The 20679-nt window shown below is 40.7% G+C and overlaps 3 protein-coding genes across 7 annotated transcripts; 2 read left to right on the top strand and 1 right to left on the bottom strand.

The window, feature by feature from the left end:
• Positions 1–551: 551 nt before the first annotated feature.
• On the bottom strand, positions 552–2780 carry LOC135252902 (small ribosomal subunit protein eS28-like). 2 transcript variants are annotated; one of them, XM_064331550.1, is made up of 4 exons: positions 2663–2780; positions 1729–1776; positions 1480–1608; positions 552–657 (listed from the first exon to the last, which is right to left on the bottom strand). In XM_064331550.1, exons 1-3 carry the CDS (start codon positions 2699–2701, stop codon positions 1486–1488), a joined length of 210 nt encoding a protein of 69 aa, XP_064187620.1. In that variant the 5' UTR covers positions 2702–2780; the 3' UTR covers positions 552–657; positions 1480–1485. The 2 variants fall into 2 exon arrangements, with proteins under 2 accessions (XP_064187620.1, XP_064187619.1); XM_064331549.1 differs by having other exon boundaries at positions 1485–1608; positions 2663–2779.
• Positions 2781–2920: 140 nt separating this feature from the next.
• Positions 2921–4487, top strand: ndufa7 (NADH:ubiquinone oxidoreductase subunit A7). The gene is made up of 4 exons (XM_064331548.1): positions 2921–3170; positions 3517–3566; positions 3750–3887; positions 4212–4487. The coding sequence occupies exons 1-4, from the start codon at positions 3120–3122 to the stop codon at positions 4300–4302; spliced, it is 330 nt and encodes a 109-aa protein (XP_064187618.1). The 5' UTR covers positions 2921–3119; the 3' UTR covers positions 4303–4487.
• A 1247-nt stretch (positions 4488–5734) lies between these two features.
• Positions 5735–20659, top strand: LOC135252905 (very low-density lipoprotein receptor-like). 4 transcript variants are annotated; one of them, XM_064331554.1, is made up of 15 exons: positions 5735–5881; positions 6664–6789; positions 8965–9081; positions 9378–9746; positions 9997–10116; positions 10320–10445; positions 10718–10889; positions 12686–12898; positions 12999–13117; positions 13340–13479; positions 13661–13802; positions 14077–14196; positions 18776–18874; positions 19122–19301; positions 19461–20659. In XM_064331554.1, exons 1-15 carry the CDS (start codon positions 5821–5823, stop codon positions 19490–19492), a joined length of 2136 nt encoding a protein of 711 aa, XP_064187624.1. In that variant the 5' UTR covers positions 5735–5820; the 3' UTR covers positions 19493–20659. The 4 variants fall into 4 exon arrangements, with proteins under 4 accessions (XP_064187624.1, XP_064187625.1, XP_064187626.1 ...); XM_064331555.1 differs by having other exon boundaries at positions 19122–19276; XM_064331556.1 differs by having other exon boundaries at positions 18800–18874.
• Positions 20660–20679: the final 20 nt, after the last annotated feature.

Here is a 20679-nt window from a genome sequence, read left to right on the forward strand (position 1 = left end):
TTTGACAGTTCAGTTTTCATGTGTGATTAAGGGTATTTTAGATACTTCCAGTAGTTTCTGAAGCCCTACCAGCTTTACAATAGTGGGTATCAGGGCATTCTGGGGTTTGTGGTCTACAGCAGGATTGACACTACATGCAGGTTGTACATTGACATTGTTTCCAAATACAAATTATAGCAAAGGAATGTGAAAAGAGGGGAATGGTTCTTCACAGTAATGGGATTGACCACCTAAGTAATTTTAGGTGAAGTCCTTAAGTTATGGCTGCAAAAATTCAGCAGTAATTTAAGTTAAATGCATTAAATGTTTTAACCATCATTAGGGAATTAATGTACGTATCAGGGGCGACATAGCTCAGGAGGTAAGACTGATTGTCCGGCAGTCGGAGGGTTGCCGGTTCAAACCCCACCCTGGGAGTGTTGAAGTGTCCTTGAGCAAGACACCTAACTGCTCTGGCGAATGAGAGGCATCAATTGTAAAGCGCTTTGGATAAAAGCGCTATATAAATGCAGTCCATCCATTTACCATCAGTAACAAGACACACAAAAGAATAAATTTCAAAGCACTTTTATTGTCAAACTGTACACATTTGCTTTTGAAACCACAGAAAACGTCTTCTCTATGGGCAGTGCGTTTCAATCTCTTCCATCTTCAGACCTGTAGGGATCATAAGTGGGGAAAATGAAATGCTTAAACCTACAAGAGGACCAACAAGTTAAGATTAATATCACAGATTAGCCAATGGATGATTAGGTTGAATCAGAAATGCAAAGAAATTGCAAACTTATAGTTGGAAAAACAAACTTGTCAGTGTGTCAGCATTCACATCATAGCAAATTCTACCCACTTGACTTTCATTTAGAAAGTGCAATGTATAAAATTTGCCAGTGTCCCAAGGAGATTTTATTCTAGCAGGATAGTTCCTGCTTCTCTTCTCACCAACACCATTGATCATCATATGCTTGTGGTTTACTTGCAGCAGCAGCAGCCCAAGAAGTGATCTCATCCAGCACAGTGACTATAAAAATGAACTGCTGGACTGCAGAATGAAAAGTGGTGGCTGGCTTTAAAGATGCGTGTGCTAGTGTACGGTCCCTCAAAATAAGTGCGTGCGTCAGTGACGGGACCTGCTTACAAATGCCAAACTTTCAAAAAGAGAATTTTTAAAAAGCACAGTTAGTCTTCATCTGTAAGACACTACATTTTATCACCTATGCCAGTGGTAACCAACCCTGTTCCTGGGATCTACCATCCCCCATAGGTTTTCATTCCACCCTAATTTGGAACACCTGACTCTACTAATTAGCAGCTCAACAACATTTCTAGCTGTTGAATATCGTGCCCTTTGTTAGGGTTGGAGTGAAAACCTACAGGATTGTATACCTCCAGAAACAGCGCTGGTAACCACTGATCTATGCTCGAAAAGGAAATCAAGACAGGGAGGAACCCACTTTTAGGGTTAGAGTGTAAGCTTATTACCTCACCTCAACGCAGCCTCCTAGCTTCTCTCTCAGATTCTAGCAGGGTAAGCACATCACCCTCTCTCACCGGGCCCTTCACGTTGCGGATGATTGATCGGTTGCTGTCATCCATGAACTCAACTTTAACCTGTGAAAGGAAATAAAATGCTAAGTGCACGCACTTATTTCACATACAATAATACACAATCTGATACTTCATCTAGTTGCATCTGATCATAAGCTCATATTTTACTTGGAATCTTCATACCTGGGTACATTGGCCCTGGGAGCCAGTTCTTCCCAGAACTTTGGTTACCTGGAAAGAGAGAGAAAAAAGCATGCTTACTTGATCCCTTTAACATATGCAATTTCACACTGAGCACCAAAACAAGATGAGCTGCAGTTTTATACAAAATAAATCACCACTTGCTCAAAAGTCAGAAAATTGTAGCGTACAAGTCAGGCATGGTGAGCTGCCACAAAACAACTGTTAATTTGCAGTTTTTTAAGTTATATTTCTGCAGATCTGCCTGTGTGCATGTGACATAGGATTGCCCAGGACTAATTCAATATTGTGGTGTCAATGAAATCAAAGAGTCAGACACTCAGAGAACATGATGAGATAATGAAGTTTAACGAGAAAGCAGGTTAGAACTGTAGTTAATGATGCAAGAGATCCGTGAACATTAACAATACGTTCACTATCAGACACGTTAGTACATTTATATATCCGCTATGAAAAATGTATTGATGAACCCCTGCGGTTTTCATTTGTAGAGAACAAAAACTGGACAGCATGTTTGCCAACTTCAACATGTATCATACCCAACTAAGTTTAACGTTGCTTTGTATTCAACACCAGAACCAATTAAAAAATTCTATTTTTTTCATTAAAAAAAAAAAAGCTTTATAGCACAAACCAAAGTGCACTATGTGAATACTCCAACCTGCATCAATCAGGTTTAACAAAATATTTTATTCGTTAGCCAGTTAACTAAAATACCATCCTGTGCTACTTAACGCTAGCATAGCTGAAAGGCCTGGTTTATTAGCCGAGTACACATGGACTTCAAATATAGGTTACCGATAAACATTTTACCGCTGGAACAGCCGTAACAAAAGCGTTAAGTCTTCGATGTAATTTATGGAGTCATGTGGTTGTATATTACTAAACAAAAGCACCAAATAAAGAAGTTTCTTACTCTGGCGAGCTTGATGGGTTGCACGCGACTGGCGTCCATAATGGCGGCTTAGAGCAGAAAGGAAGTCACGTGGGGAGATTTGGTTTATATATGCAGTCACAAATTTAATAATAATCAGAATAGCATATTTATTTCATTTTAATATTGTAAAAAATACAAAAATAAACAAACATTGCATAAAATAATTGTTTAAGTTGAAACATGACATCTTAAACCAATCTCCCAACATGCATTGTGCCAGATTCCGCTTCCGCGAAGCTATAGTAAATTAATTAAATTACATAAAACAATCTGCGGATTTATGGAAACTTAGAATTAAAATTACTTTAAATTATTCTGAGGTACACTGAGGCAGCAGACAAATATATTCCTCACTAGCACGTTCAACGTTGGTTAGAAATCGGGTCAGGCCCTTTCAACCCGTGTGGATGCTGGGATACTGCCCTTGACAGCAGTGATGGCGACCGCAACAAAAATAATTCAAAGGCTCCGAAACTACTTATCGGGGGTAAACAATCTTAATAATTACGACGCGACAGTCTGAAATTGAATATAAATTTACAAGATATGTTTACATAATTACATATATACAGTCGTGCGAAATGTCTAACATGTCTAGCTAGTTTAGAATAATGTTTGAATTAAGCTGCTGAACTGTGTAGCAGCAAACAATACATTATATTGCGGTGTCTGAATTTGTTGTGCATGTAGCTAAATACAACATCACGTTAGAACCGATTTGCATTGATTTAAATAGTTTATTAACTGTTCATTGTATTTGCTTTAGCATGACCGATAATTAACTATGTGACCTTTCTAGCCATCACCACTAACTTTAGCTACGTTGATTTCAGCACGATCTTCAGTCAAAGCTTCAGCTGCGCTACGGCGAGATTGCAAAGAGGTTAGTTAAAATGATTGTGTTTATTTTGTGGACTAATATTAAAATGTTCTGACACGTGATTACGATGGTATGTAGCATGACTTTTGTTTACTTACTATCCTCCTTTAGAAGAAAAATATTGGAGATTAAATAAACTGTGGACTCTATTACGTGCATGTATTAAGCCACACACAATTTGTGCAGGACACAACCACCCCCCAAACTTCCAGTAGGACCGAGCCACAAGTTTGCCCATAATTACTACTGTCACAGAGATGGGCGCAGGGAGTCTGAGCCACCAACCATAGTGATGTCTGCTCAGAAGGCTTTGGCAGCTGGCAGGTAAGTTTGTTCTGCTAGAGTGAGATGCCCAAAACACTGAACAAGGAATACAGATGGATGGGCAGAGTTCTTGTCTCTGTTGCTGTAATCATGTAAACTGTTGCTTTAAATAAGTAGTGTTATTCTGTGCAGTAACTTTAACCAAAAGACTTTGTGAGTTCTAAATTTGTTTTGTAATAACATATGAGAAGGTATGATTTTCAAATGCATGCAGGTGTGTATCATTGTTGAGAACATGCAGTGCATGGCACATATGTTTATATTTATTTCCATACTTAATTTTTTCCTCTTTTATATTTTCTTACTGTCTAAACCCCATTATAGCCAAACTCCAGCAGTACCAGAAAAGCGTCCCGTTGTGCCTGGACCTCCTATTAAGGAATTACCACTGTCTACAGACCAACCGTACCTCTGAGGAGAGAAAATGTCTGTGCCCCATGAGTCCTGGGTTGCCTATCAGTCAACCATTACATCTCAGAATAGTTTGACCACTTAACTTATCTGATGAATGAAGCCCAATTTCTGAATGCTCTCTTGTTTGGTTTGTTGTACTTTTCTGTTTTCTCATTAAATGCAATAATAAAGCATCCTTCCCTTAAAGAGTTTGCAGTGTGATTTTTGGTTTGTTTGCACTTTAACAAGTGTTACATGTATATGGACATTCATATATATTTTTTAGAGTTTTCTTTTTTGTAATTTTGAATTTGTTAATTTTGTTCAATAAGAAAATGCAATGATTTCAGGTAATCACACATCCTACCATCAGCACATAATCAGCTGCTAGAGCATCAGCACAGTAATGTATTTATAAGCTCAGCTGTGAACTGGTTTCACGTAGAGTACGATTCATACACATTCACGGAATGATACGCTGTAGTGGTGGGTACATGACATGAATGTGCTTTCAATCTATACATTCATTAAGTATGAGAGCAACTTTTGTACTTCTCTTCCTAAAGATATATACATGGCTATACGATATGGGTGCCTGTTTCTGTTTCTGAAGGGCAACACTGCATTGTTTTCCTGATGTTGTTCAAACAGTCCTGCATCACTGCTGGTGCCAAATAATTTCTCATGAAAAATCCTGTTATTTTATGAAAACATATTATTTTTACTCTCAGTAGATATGTGCATTCATCTGTCATCCTATACATACTGCACCTAAAATGGTTTGCTAGCTAAGTACTAGGTAATATATCTAGATGTCATCAGTATAGTGAGCATCACAAAAGTGAAAGGGTCCGAAGTACTACTGAATTAAAGGAAAGGTGACAGGTTGCTGGGATCAAAGGTTAAAATAAGGTGGCTCATATGATGATGCAGCCGAATAGTATGCATATGCATCAGCATGATGATAATGAAAACAACAGTTAAAAGTGAAATAACACCACTGAAATAAAAAACATTAAAAAGAGATTATCAGTGATTAATAATTATACACAACTGTAGCAAGGCTATGCATTAATAAAGTAATTGGCCAACCCAAACATAGTCAACCATTATTTTTATTTCTCTATCAATTTTCCCCACAGGTCTGCTACAGTTCACTGGCATGACCCAGATGCTATGCAGTGCTTCATGCAGCAAGAATAACTGTTTCAGCTATGCCACCCATCATGCTGGTTTTATTAAAGAGCATAGTGTTTCAGATACTATGGTCTTGTATATTTTGCAGTGGTACAATATAAGAATTATAGGTCTGTTGGAATTGTGCATGTATGTGACTTCCAGTATTAAATATGCAATGTTCCATAAATGATATTTATTTCCATGATAACATTGTGTACTAGTCGTGATCAAGAGAAGAACCACACAAGAATCTCACATCTTGTGTGTAAAAAACACTATCTTTGCTCTCGTCGAGTATTTAGTTACGTCAGCTTTCAGCGCCGTCCCACTCAACCTGACTGAAAGTCGAGGACGTGAAGCAATGAGACACCTTGGAAATATTATTCTCTTCTTTGTGTTGCAGGACTTACATTGCTTTCGGGGTAAGATAAATTAACTGCATGCATATTTTCCATATTTGTGCAGTCTGTGGTGGAATTTGTGTTTGAAGGTATACCATGATAGCTGCATATATTACAAAAAATAATTGTAGAAACCAACCGTGTGCGAGTTCCCGCGTTCTGTGATTGGTTAGAAATGCGTAGCGCGTGTTTCTCCCTTCTTTAACTTGTACTTCATTGGTCAATAGAGCTGGATCACTGAACCGCCCTGTACACGTTTTAGTTTAACAGCAATGAACGGAATGATTTGTGCTACCACAGTTTCACAAACGTAACCAAGATATTAGTGTTAAGTACACATTTTGTCACTTGAAATACAGTTCAAAATAACAACACCTTGAGTCTGCGCTGTTATTGAAATTTGACTTCCGAAAGGTTTTACTCCTCCATGTGGTTTCACTCTTACCGCATATGCAGCTTGATAGCAAGCAGAGCTAACTTGAACTTCATTATTTTCAAATTGTTGTGTGTTCACTTTCATTGTGTGAAGACCGACATAACCTTGACCCAATTTGAGCGCAGTGGTGGAAATGTGTATATTAGACTACCGGCTAACAGATTTAACAATTCTAGAATGTTTAATCCACTAAATTATGAAAGGATCAGTGGAAGTGACACATTCCATTAGGCTACATTAGTAGGATTAAATCGCTTTTAATATCCACCATGCCGCGTGTAATGCCGCGTTTAGACTGTGGCTTATTTCATGAGTTGTAAGACATTTTCACTTGTTTTGGATTGAAATAGTTTCCTACCCCTTGTAGGTAGTGATGATGTCCGGACATGTGAGAAACGTCAGTTCTCCTGCATAAATGGAAGGTGTATCCCGCGTATCTGGGTGTGTGACGGGGATAAAGACTGTGAAGACGGCAGTGATGAGCTCCATTGTGGTGAGTGTCCTTTGAATGGTGTTCCTTGTTCAGAGCAGTGGGACTGTATAGGAATTATGTTTTCTTCATTAACCACAGGGTCTGTTTTTTTGGTTTGTTAAATTGACTTTTTTTAACGAATTACTAGTTTGTAGTAGCAATACATTTGGAGATATGGATTAAAGATATAATTAAGATAAGAAACATTTTTACTCCGGTAAGATAAATTCTGTATTTGAAGGGAAAGTTATTGCACAATAAATGTCTCGGCCTTATGAAAGGTGAAATAAGTACATAAGTGTATATGCGTACAAAGGCCAAGGTAAACACAGGGTGCATATCACCTTCAGAGTACACATAGGCCAGAGCCATTGAAAGGTAGAGTTGCGTCAACGTGGTTCATGTTGGCTTCAGACCGTTCCTAACCACAGTATTTGAATACATGTTTCTCGATAGTAGCATAGAGCGCTAATGGGGATTTATGGTATCTAGTAAACAACTGATTTACAATATATTTAACTTGTAAGCGGACATATATTGGATGTGTGTGTGTGTAGCTACGTGAATATGGTAAAAATATGGTAAAATTACCTCAAATTCGAGGATTAGTATAAACTGCTAGATGGCTGTTTCATCGTATTACCATCACGCTATATACAGTAGGCTACACTCTCAGCCACACGTAGGCAAGTGTGGACATTACTCCCATTAGTAAGTGGTTTTTATAATTACATTTAATGTGCATTTTTGTATTTCCTGCGGTGGCTTAACTGCAGAATTCTAGCTGGCTGAAGTCATGCACTATCAATAATAGTATCACTAATTACACTTGATAACGACTCGCCTAGATACTGTAAGCTTATGAACGGGGAAATTTGGTTTTAAGGACAGCGCTCTTTTCTGAAAACATTGTAGCTCAGGCTTGCAGTAGAATGACTGTTCAAATGGATGTAATTGACCCATATGCTGTACAGTTTACATGTAACTACACGTAAAGTAAAACCCTACATTGTGTATGGAATCTCCCATGTTTGTGAATGGATGGAAACTAACCACTACCCACCAAAATACAAACACACACGTCAACATTATATTTGATTAACATCTTTTCCCCTAATTATGTCTAAACCTTTGTCTCTAATCTAGTAACGATATGAAATTAAGAGAATGTAGCTAGTTACAACCAATATAGATTGTGTTGCTAACTTTATCTAGTATCCTAACATTATCTGTTAACATTAGCTAAAACTACTAATTTGGAAAAAATAATGGGCTAACATGCTTTAACTCGCATTGTTAATTCTATTAAAATGCACCAATAAGATACGTGCCAAAAATGCTGTTGATTTTACCTTTACCTTTAAAAATAGCATCACAGACAGTCAAAAACACTGATGTCCTACAGCGCTGCTGCACCGTTTGGAACTATTGAGACTCTCCACCATCCGCCATTGCTCTGAAAGACTGGCCCATTGGAATGAACAGAGTTGATGCAACTCTATATTTATAGGGCTCTGACAGGCCCTGAAAGACCTTTAGCATGTGCAAGACCTTTTTGCATGCACAAAACCAATTCATGAATTTTGCACTAGTCATTAGTTGTTATCGGTTTTGTGTGTGCTAAAAGGTTTTGCACATGCTAAAGGTTTTAGTAAATCTGGGCCATGGTGTATAGTTACGTGAACAAGTGTTGCTGAAAATTAGAAAAAAAATATATATTTTAGATATTGTGTCCATGTAATTAGCATAGTATGCTACTAGGTTACCTAAAAAAAACAAACCATTTTTAAAAAAATCTTATACTTTGTTTTTTTTTTTTTTTTTAAATGGAAAATATGAGCGTACTACATTACTAGAACATGAATATTGGATGGAACAGGTGTGCAGCATTTCCTCCAAAGCAGATTTACAGTGTAGCGAACTGGCTTGTCAGTTATGAAAAATCTTTTTGAGCGAAACCTTAAACCTTCACTCTCTGAGTGATGTTATGTCCAGTTCTGTGCCAACCTTGGCTCTGTCTCAGTTTGATTCCAGGCTGTTGGACATGTCCTTATTCCAGGCCGTGTAGTTAGGAAACCTGACAACCCCTCAAAAAGAATTCAACCCCCGCCCCCCCATCCCATCCCCAACTGCTAAAGGTTTTTCCTGCTCCTAGTTGCCTCTTGGAATTTCCCTGTGTGTTTGTGTGTGTTTCAGGGGAAAGGAAATGCTCTGGGTTTGTGTGTAAGGATGGTGGATGCATTGCTCAGGGTGCACTTTGTGATGGCCGTACTGACTGCAGGGATGGATCAGATGAGCTGGAGGAAGCCTGTGGTAAGAGCAAAATTGAACAGGCTGGCTGTGTTCCATTTGTAATTCCACATCCCTCTGTCCCACTTTATGGGGGGACGGCAGGGAGGCAGGGATGTGGTACTTTTAAGTATCATTCTAAAATTGAGATTAGCAAAAATATGCCATTTTGGAGAACCAGCAGTAAAATTTCATTTTTCATCAGATTTTTTGCTAGTTTCGTCTTGTAAGAACATCATAATATGAACCCAAAATCGTTCTTCAAGCGGAAAACTTGTATGACTATTTAATGTTGAGTTCTCTGGGTTCTGGCCGTTCAGGTGCGTTTGCATGCAGACGGGATGAGTTTGCATGCAGGAGCAGGCGATGCGTGTCGCTGAGTTTCCGCTGCGACGGCTCGGATGACTGCGGAGATGGCAGTGACGAGGCTGACTGTAAGAACTGCACTGCCGGCTCCTTCCGCTGTGTCCAGTCAGGGAGCTGTTTGCCGGCAGCCTATCTGTGTGACGGCACTCCACACTGCCCCGGCGGGACGGACGAACTTCACCAGGTGTGCGGCCTCCCCCCACCCACCGCCCCCTCCTGTTCCAGCTCGGAGTTCAGGTGCGGGAACGGGCAGTGCATCTCTCACTCCTGGAGGTGCGACCACAGCCAGGACTGTGCTGATGGGAGTGATGAGAGAGAGTGTGGTGAGTTTTTTGCAAATCAGTCCCCCCCGTTCCTTTAACCCTCCCTTTTATACTGTTAATCCTTGCAAATGTGAATCCTTGCTTGTCGCTTGATCTGAAATTCAAATATGCAGCTGCATCCTCTGACATAAATCCAGCTTTTCCCCAGATTTTGTGTTCGGCTTCTTAGTTTTACTACAGTGGTAGCGCAGGCAGTGGCGCTGCAGTGGACTTCAGTCAGAATCTGCCTGTTTTCCTTCCCCCGGTGCAGATCAGAACGAATGTCTGGAAAACAATGGAGGGTGTTCTCATGTTTGCGTGGACCAGCCCCTGGGCTTTGTGTGCGACTGTCCTAGCGGAATGAGGCTGGTGCGGGACATGCAGTGTGAGGGTGAGGGGCGACTGCGGTTCATCACATTTCCTTACATCATCACATTTCCTTACATCCACCTCTCATTGAACATATAGTGTTTTCTTAGTGTGTGTATTATTCAGAGAACTGACTGTGAAGGGAAAAGTTGCAAGTATCAGGTTTTATTTCCGTCAGTGGATCCCATGCACAGTGAAAAAACGTCTGCCTCTCCTTCCCCTCAGAAATCAACCAGTGCCTGGATGCTGATGTGTGCAGTCAGCTGTGCGTCCACGTCAACGGCACCTTCACCTGTGACTGTCATGCAGGCTACCAGAAGAGCCCAGGGACAGGGGAGTGTAGGGCCACAGGTGAGGGTAATGTACAATGGCTAACCCTGAAGAGATGTCTACAGTGCTTCTTCTTCTTGCCAAAAAGAGGGAAGGATTTAATCTCCTCTTAGAGTTTATGAGCAAATGTGCTTTGCCAGGAACTCCTTGCCTGTGCAGCCATTAAAGTGCTGAACTGAGTCAGGACGATGGATGTATATTTCAGTGTTGATGCCGGTTCGTATTCATTTGATAAGGCAAGTCTGTCAGCTTTGGTCCGGAGTGACTGTGACAAATGTTTTTTGTATTTGCAGGGGAGGCCGCTCTGGTGGTTTTCAGTGGCTCAGGAGGGGTGCGGAGGATTGACACTTCCGGGTTGGAGTACAGGGAGCTGGCAGGGGATGTTGGGGGACCTGGTCCCCTGGCAGTCCACGCTGCAAACCGCACCGTCTACTGGGGAAATTCCGAACAGGGTGCCATTTACAGGTATGTGCTTTAGGGAGCACCTGGATTTTACTACCAGGCGTCTCCTAATTATTACTGTGATTCTCCTGAATTACTTTGATTTTACTTGTAGCAGGGTTCGTACGGTCATGAAAAACCTGGAAAAGTCATTGAAATTTAAAATGCAATTTCCAGGCCCTGGAAAAGTTATGGAAAATAATATTTTTTGAAAAGTAATGGAAATATAGCTAAAGTTGCATAAAATATAATTACTCATTAATCCAATCATAAAAATAGTATGTATAGTAATAAAACGTAAATTGGCACGTAACCTTCGCGGTATTTTGGTGGTGTGAGAAGTTAATTCGGTCTGGCTCAGTCTGTTTACAAGCACGCTTCTGCTAATGTAGCAGTTAGTGAACGTAGGCCCTACTGTGCCGACAATATGCCAGGGAAGTGCAGCTTCAATAATATATCAGGGCTCGAAATTAACTTTTTAACTTGGTAGCACTGGTGCTCCCAACTTCAAAAAGTTAGGAGCACCCACCAAAATGTAAGGAGCACCAACAATATATGCAATAGTTTTTTTTTGTTGATAAAAAACGACAATATAACAGTACGGTTTACAAGTAACAGTTAAACTGTCACGCCTAAAATGTGTCGACTCTTCAAGGAATTGCGTGTTATGCATTCAAGCGAAAAGGGGCTTCTCGTCACATTAATACCGCTAATTAAATCAACCGCCAGTGTTTTGTCGCTACTCAAAACACTACGTTAACGTTTCAAAAAAAATGTTCGCTTCAAGTTTTCAGCTTTCGATAACGCTAATAAATTGAACATAAACTTTTGTCTTCAGGTAACATTAGTTAACGCGTTAGCTCTCTGTGTCGCGTGACAGTGGAGTGCAGCCAAAGGGAGTGAGTGATTGAAGGCTAATATTAACCAATTTAAAATCAGCATTAAAGGTAAGAATGTCAAGCTCACGATTGGTTAGGACGGTCACCGTCAGCTCACAAGGCACATACTGACTGTACTAACAAGCGAATGTACAGAGAAAGACGTTCGACTGGAAAGAAAAAAAAAAAAAAAAAAGTCGCACCAGAACAATTATTTGCACTCGCACAAATGCTCCCAATTATATTTCGAGGTCGCACAGATTCAATTTCGGGAGCATATGCGACCAAAATTTCTAGCCCTGTTTGAGACATTGACAAAAATGTTAAACTATTCGAATTAAAATATGAGAGAATGTATCTAAGTGTGTCTGTCTGGTGTTTATTTGTTTTAGAGAGGCACCATATGTTTCAGATGCAGACCTAATTTTACTTAGTGTTACAATAAATAATTTTAAATCGTCCTGCTGAGATAAAGTCATTTGTTTTGGTCATGGAAATTCAGTTAAAGGTTGTGGAAAAGTCATTGAAAATCATTGGTGAAAAAGTGTATGAACCCTGTTGTAGGTTATTCTGTGTCCTCACTGGTTGCTATAAAGTGTACCTAGCCAATGCAATGTTGACTGTTCAAAATGGTAATTTGCCTTTTAAGTTTACAATTTACAATTTACCTTTATAAAGCAATGAACATACTTCTGCTTAGCAGGCTTTAAGCCACACCATAGATGGTATCTGACTGTGAGCTGGAAGAGACTGGTCTGGGCCTGGGGTTTGGCCTATCTGAGGTTGTGTAAAATCAGTGAAGCCCTGCCCGCAGTTACTGCTGAATCTTAGCTAGTGAAGATACAACATAATTCCACTGACAGCTGTGTGTTGTCTTTTGTTTTTGTTTTGTTTTTTTAGTAGAAAAATACTTTTTTGTTCACTAGCCTTCATTTCTCTCAGGATGTCCCTAGATCACACTCATGAGCCTGTCTTGGTGTTGGATGGCCTTGGTGCCCCTGTGGGTTTGGCTGTGGATTGGATCCATGGCCTTCTCTACTGGACTGATGCCAGTGCCCGGTCAGTCAATGTGGCACCACTGAACGGGTCCGAGCGGCTTGTGCTAATTAGTGGGCTTTCTAAACCAACCGGTGTGGCTGTGGAACCTTTGCTGGGGTAACGTGGTTCTTTCATGCTTTTTGCGTATCTAGCTAATGAAAAAAGGTATACCACCTCTGCAGTTATTGTTTCAAGCTATACGTCAAATTTTCTCCAGACTTATGTTCTGGGCGGACAGTGGCAGCTCTTCGAGGATTGAGCGGGCTAGTATGGATGGACAAGACCGAATGGCCCTGGTCACCTCCGCTATACACGGTCCTGTTGCCATCTCTTTGGGTGAGTCATGCTATCGATGTTATCCGGACACAAAGTTGTCGCTGTAATGTACAGCAGTCACTGCAGAAAATATAAACCTTTTCTTATTTAGGGCAGAGCCGACTGAATTTCTTCCAGGGTTCCAAAGAGGTTAAAAATGCCCTGGCTGATATATCTGCCTCTTAAATTGGACCCCTTTCGTATTCAGGATTTTGAAAGGCATGACCATCCTCTCATCCACAGACATGGCTCGTGGACTGCTCTATTGGGCGGACTCCGTGCTGCGCACAATCTCGCGGGTCGGGCTGGACGGGCAACATCGCAAAATACTGGTGGAGTCGAATGGATATCTGGACCGGCCTTTTGGATTGGCGGTATTTGAGGTACAGAGATTGTTACAGGCTTTGTCAAAATGTTACTCTTTTATATTTTTTGTTTTTTTTGTAATTTCTCAAATATGCGCAATGTTTTGAGCTGCGCTGGTAATAACTCTCAGGTTAGCTTTACTGTGAATAGAGGGCAGTCCCCGGTGAGGTTCTGTGTGTTAATTGCGCTGTCCCCCAGGGACGTGTGTTTTGGAGCGACGAGGACACACGCTCGCTGTGCAGCGCTGACAAGCACAATGGCAGCCTGTTCAGGGTCCTGCTGCCCAACATCGGTGCTGCTGGAGGGTTAGCGGTTGCTCACTCTGCCCTTCAACCTGACGGTACGCCTCCTGACCCACAGTACCTCTCTTCACACACATCCCAAGCATAGATGTGATTTATTTATTTATTTTTCCTGATTAATTTGGAATTACTGGATTCAGTCCCTAAAATGTGTACCACAAGAATGACACAAGAATTTTCAGTAAGAATATCATTGTTTTCTGATTGATTGGGAAACCGTGTCCCTGGCCGAAGCTTTCCCTTTAGCTATCACTTGAGCGGGATAATTTAACTATTTCATCTCGTTTGTACCTTGGGTCTTGGTGTTGGCAGGCTATGGGGTGTGCGGGCGCGCTGGGGAGCTGTGCCAAAACCGGTGTGTCCCCAGGTTGTTCTCTCGCACCAAGGCTCCTCACTTCTCCTGTGAACCCCCTGCTGAGAGCACTAGCGTAGGTGAGTGTGTCATTGTGACACTTCCTCATTTGAGACTTTCCTTTGGGACCAGTTACAAGGAATGTACAACACAATTTACAACCTGGACGAAAGACTTGAAGGTTTGCATTTATGATGCTTAATTAGACCTGTATTTATTCTGGATGCATAAAAAATACTTGTCCCCACTTTTAATGTTTTTGGGCATTAATATTATTCCCAATGCTTTAAAAAAATGAATTTAGAATATTGTACAAATCAATTATTCTAAATGTAATCAGTATGTTCTTTATTATGTTAATAGTATGTGTAAGTAGTGCAAAGGCAATGATTGTGGTGCTGGTGCCAAGTCTTTCCCTCATGCTAGATTGCAGATGAAAGATACATCCTGCAGATGCGCTGGGACGCATCATCGGTCATGGAACCTGGGGTCATTGGGTGTTTTGGGTAGAGCCCGACCGATGCCAGATTTTTCGGTCCGATGCCGATCCCGATTTTGGAGAATCCGAGCCCACCGATTACCGATGTTTTGACCGATATTTTGCCAAAAAAAAGCAACATTTTCAAATCAAATCTTATATTTTATTGAAGTTTCTATATTTAAGAACAATTAACTTATAAGCAAACAAATAAAAATAAACACACAAAGAACTTTTTAGATAAACAAGTAAAAGATGATATTAAATTAAATATATATATTAACACCATCTTTAAGTGTGTGAAACCAAAATAACTCCACACCTCGCTTTTACTCCTTTCTTTTCCAGCCATCTATAAAAAATTCATTTAAAAATAATCAGTTTTGCAGTTTCAAACATGTATTTTTATGAATATTATTATTATTGTTGTTGTTATTAATTTGTTATTATTTCTTAGTATCTATTCTCAGTACATTAATTATATTTTCTTATTTTATTCCTACTACATGATCTCCAAAGATTAAGACTATCTAGCCAGCTTCCCCGTCCATAAGAATTAGGCGGTGAAAATAACTACAATGCGCTCTGACGCGTGACTAGATGACACTCGCTCGCAATAACGCATTAGCTATTATTATGACACAGCCTCATTATTTCGTATTATATATTCTCAGTAAGTTAAATGAATTATATTTTCTTATTTTATATCTACTACGTGATCTCAAAGAGTAAAACATTATCTAGCGGCGCTAAAGAGTGAATCAAGTGCAACGTTAGATGAAATTAAATTGACTGGATGAAATACGTGGGGAAAAAAACTACAATGCGCTTTCGTGCAGGTTACCCGTGCTAACTGTTGGTTGATTCACTTCTCCAATAGCAATCCTTCTCTCATGTTATCACGACAAAGCTAGATAACATGGCTTAAAATGATCCATGTTAGAAGTGTTTTATCTGCGTTTTTACTGTCTGGTTAGCTTGCTATCACGCGTTGGCTATTTACACAGCATCATACAGTAGCTAATATCATTATCTCAGATAAAAAAACAAATGTGTGATACATTCAATCACCATTTTATTTTGGCTGGTTATTTATTTGAGAATACAGCGATGTCCTCTGGAAATGTAGATCCTACGCTGCTTATGTGCTCACTGCCACTTCATAAAGGCTTGCTAGCCAGCTAGCTTGCTAAAGTGAACCAAATATGTTAGCTAGCTCGCTCGCTTGATAATGAGGATTGATAAACATAGTGGTCGTATAAACGCATTTAATTAAAAACATTCATACCTAAATATACATACCTTTATTGCGGCAATCGAATCTGTGCAGACAAGTCTTGCAGTGGAGAATATTGGATGAGGCACGACTGACAAACGTCTTATTAGAGAAGTAGCGCGTCAGCTGCTGCAGTTCACACTTGTATTAGAGCTCCCTCTACTGGATAATTCTAGTAAATGGCAATTACAACGTTCGAACAGACAAGTACAGATAAATAATCATTGTTTTTTTGTTAATTATACTTATTAAAAAATCGGGGCACATCGGCGGCATAACTGCCGATCCCGATGTCGTCAAAAAAGTCAAATAATGGCCGATATATCGGCCACACCGATATATCGGTCGGGCTCTAGTTTCGGGTCATTCAACATTAGACACCCTCGTCCAGGCAACCCAGCCGGATCTGCCCTCTTGATCCAAAGCCACCTAGTGGCCTTCTCCGCAGCTTCTGTAGCGAATCTGATGGCCTTCCTCTTTGGCTCCCCGGTAATGCCCAGTAGCGTAAACGCTTTGCAGAGTGAACGCCCTGCAAATCCTCGGCAGCACACCTCCACAGGCTCACAGCGAGTTCGCCAACCTTGCCTTCTACACTCTTTCACAAGCTCCTGGTACTTGGTGCGCTTCCTCGTTGGCCTCGTCCATACGCTCTTCCGAGGGCACTGTGAGTTCGAGCATGATCAGTTGCTTGGTGGACTCTGAAACGATGATCATGTCTGGTCGAAGCAGTGTTGATGTTATCCGGGCTGGGAACTTCAGCTGCTTGCCCAGGTCCACTTCCAGTTGCCAGTCGGCTGCAGTGGTGAGGAGACCAGACTTTGCTCTAGGTTGTAGGTGGGGCTTCTCTCCGGCTCTTAGGAACGTGATGGTCTTTGGCTGGTGGTGGCCCTTGCTGGTGTTGATGGCCGTGGCTACGCTCTCAGCGATTGCCTTAAGCACCTGGTCATGGCGCCAGCGATAGCGCCCATCTCCCAGGGTTTTTGGGCAGCTGCTAAGGAGGTGTTCCAAAGATCCTCTTCCAGAACTACGAGGGCAGGAAGGTGTCTCTTTTTTGCCCCAGACGTGAAGGTCCTTGCTGTCCCATCCCTACCATCCTGCTGGCTTGTACCGCCTCTACGCCTGCCCACACTTCCTCCTGAACAAGATGTTGCGGCTCTTTGCCCTGGATTGCAATTTTTTGTGCTTTTAACAAATAAGTTGGATAAATTCTCCTTTGCCCTGTCTAGCGTTTAGCCATTATGTTCCAGGCTGTGTGGTTATGTTGTTGAGTTCCTCTGTCTGACAACAACGGGTAGCAGAAGCAATGCAATATACTGTATACTGTAGCTGTAGCTCAATATATTTGCTATTTAAAGTGACAATCTCGAAGATTTCAGTTTCGTTCTCTATGCCGGTGCCAATGGCGAGAAGCGGTAATTGCAGGTGTGTTTTTGGACCTCACTTCCCATCGATCCAACCGGATCCAACCAGTGTCGCCTGTCTGACGTCAGTCAGTTGGCACGCCAACTATAACACTTACTATTTACTGAATAAAAAACGGTTGTTATAAAAGTAACGTTATGTACATACTCATTCGTTGTCTAACATTAGGCTAACTCAAGATGTCTTTACACTGCCGAGCCGGGTTAAAATGCCGTAGCAAACCTGGGGTAGAATTAGTGATGATCAATTTCTGCAAACGTTCTTTATCCACCTTTTGCCCGGTATGAACATCTTTACACTGCAGAGAAGAATTTGCGGGATTCGCTGTGGCTCGTGCAATTATGTATCTCGTGCACAATAAGCAGTCTTTTTCATGAATGATTGTTGTGTGGTATTTTTGAAACAACTGCCTTGCAAAATGTTACCCCTGGTGTTTCTGGTTTTGCTAGCTAAACTGTTCGAGAATAAAGCTGAGCTGGGTGTTAAATTGGCAATCAGAACAAGAAGAATAAAACCGAAACAAAGGAGATTTCATCAAAAAGGGCATAAAGGCTGAAGGAACATATGAGGAAGCGTAATAAAATAATAACAATGCTAATCCATACTGCCGTATTCTTTTATTTAGTTTTCTCCTGCATGACGTCTTCAGAAATCAGACCCGGCTCTGCTCCACATATTCCGATTAGAATATAAATATATATATATATATATATATATATATATATATATTCCATTATAATATATTGATGAACTCGATGGCAATGTAAATAACGGTAACGTTAATGCCAGTTCAGATCAATGATTCGCAACGAGGCGAAACGGTTTTAGAATGTTGCAGAGAAAATTGCAGCGGTGTGAACTGGCTAGTAGAGCCGTTCCCTGCCCTGGGGTCTCAAAAGACCCACCTTGTCAAATCGCCAAGTGCCGTTTTAGAACGTTTACAGTCAGACGTCTTGGAATTTTGCAAGTTGCACCCAATCTCGTTGCGAATCATTGATCTGAACTGGCCTTCAGTTAGCTACACTGCAATGTTGCAACAAGGTAGCATTGCATTCGAGAGACGGTGTGCGAGGTCGGTACCGGTCGGTAGAGTTAGCTAGCGTTTTTTTCTAATTGTTAACCGACATTAGATTGTGTTAATTACATTAGCTAGCTAGCTGATGCAACGTTACCTGATATGAGAGATGGATACTGTGCGCAACGTTGTCTAAACTAATGTTGTCTTTCTTGACATGGTCTGGTAGCTAGCGTTAGCTGTACAAATAACTATGTAATTTAGTAAAGTTACATTGTCATTAAATGTAATACGAAATCTACATCAACAAATAATATGATCTCGTTACACAAAAACTTTTTAGGGTTCCATAACTCCCCCAAGTTAAATATTTAGAGTTGGTACTGACCTGAAAAGTATTAGGTGGAGCGAATGTTAAACAGTGGGACTAACTTAATGATTGCCTTTCTGTGGTACACTTTTATTTAGATGAGATTTTCCTTCCTGTTGCAGACCGTAACTCCTCAGACCCGGAGCAGGCACCGGTTCTTCCTGATACCACCTCTGCAGGCGTCCTTTCTCTTATAGGTGGGTTGGTCCAACAGGTAGCCACAACTTACTCCAGCCATCTGATTGCAATTTATTATAAAACTGGCTTTCCCAAAATATCTTTATCATATGGAAACGAATGGGACCCGGTCATTTTTCTGTGTGTGTGTGTGTTTGTGCATGGGCGCGTGTATGCATTCGTCCCTCTGAATAAGGAACGGAGTCTTAAGAGATTTGGCCTGACTGTGCTAAGCTGTGCTGAACTCTCCCTGTCCCGTATGTATAGTGGTGCTTAGTGTGATTCTGATTGGGCTGCTGCTGTTGTGGGGGAGAAGGGAGTGCAGACCCTCTCGGACCCTCAGTCTGCATGGCGACATCTTGCTGAAAGAGTCCCAGGACCCACTGGTACCCATCAGGCGCTTGGAGACCTGTCCACTCAAGGTCAGTACTATCCCATTTGAACAGGGTGAGTGAGCTACCTGATGTAGTTACAATTTACAGCAATTTTATAATGTGCTCCATTCGGTTAGGGCTACTGTATGTTCAATGTCCTATATTCACTCAGTGCTGCTCCTTCTTAATGAGTTTAAATTGCGATCTTGTGATCTGTAATCTGTTTCCTCAGGACACGCTGATAAAGGTGGACATAGACTCTGACTGAGCCAGGCATTCCTTTTTAAGAGCGTCATGTGATCAGACTACCGTGCTTCAAGTCTGTCTCATTAGTTTCCTTTTGGTGGTGGGCCTGTCAGAGTGGCGAGGGCAGAGAGAAGGTTCACATCACAGCCTTCCAGAGTCCTGGATGATGTTTGTCATCCAGCTGTTCGTCTCTTTTGTGTTCAAATCGTTCCATCTGAATGAATAATCCAAAAAACAAGTACTGTCTTCAGTCTCACTGTGATTTCTCGCGTATGATTTTGATCAAGGACCTCAGACTTGAAAACTGACAATGTTTGACAGGCCAATAATGTCTAGCGCACTCATTACATTATTTTGAACATTGTTTGTGCCTGCTTAATCCTAAACTCCTGTTGACTGTAAAGCTATTTTTCACATTCAAGGTACAATAAGTATTAAAAGCCCCATATGATTCATACTGAGCCATGTGTTTTGCAGTGGCTTCACCTGTACAGGTTCCAAAGCCTGCTTTGATGTAATGAGACACTGTAGCATGTCCTGCTATATCCCGAATGCAGTTGAAACAATATCATGAAGTATGAATCCTGCAACCTTCTTTTGTTGGACTTTTTCAAATTTATTTTATTTATTTTTTTTAGAAGTATTTTTTTGGGAATAGCAATAGTGAAACTTGAACTATCGGTCAGAGTAGAGCGCTTGTACCAAATTGTTGGTTTACTCCTTTGAGCTGCTTTACATGGCACTTGAATGGTGCTATGCATACATTTTGGGGTATTGTTATGTTACATTCTTATTTTGTATCTATGTACATTTAGTGTTTAAAAAGCAGGCAAGCACTATTACAGTGTTTTCAAGAAAAACCTGTCCCCGAATGTGTGGCATTTGTGTATATTTATATTTATTGTACAGTGTAGCACTGAACAGGTGAAATGCTCATGAATGAAATTAAATTAAAATCAAAAGATATTTAGGTTTTTGTGAAACTACTGTATTACTCCCTGGCACCCATGGTTTTGTATATAACAATTAGTTTTGAAATTTTGTTCTATTTATTATTCTCTTGATCCGTTTTCTTGAAACATGTTTTTCAATGTTTTGTCTTGGCGCCTTTAAACATTCTTAATTAACATGCTTGAACTCTAAAATTGGTGAAATTGAATGCAATAAAAACATTTTTGTTCTCTAGTAATTTTTCAAGTGTGAAA

This window comes from Anguilla rostrata, chromosome 4 (assembly GCF_018555375.3).
Source record: "Anguilla rostrata isolate EN2019 chromosome 4, ASM1855537v3, whole genome shotgun sequence".
In the NCBI taxonomy this organism is placed as follows: Eukaryota; Metazoa; Chordata; class Actinopteri; order Anguilliformes; family Anguillidae; genus Anguilla; species Anguilla rostrata.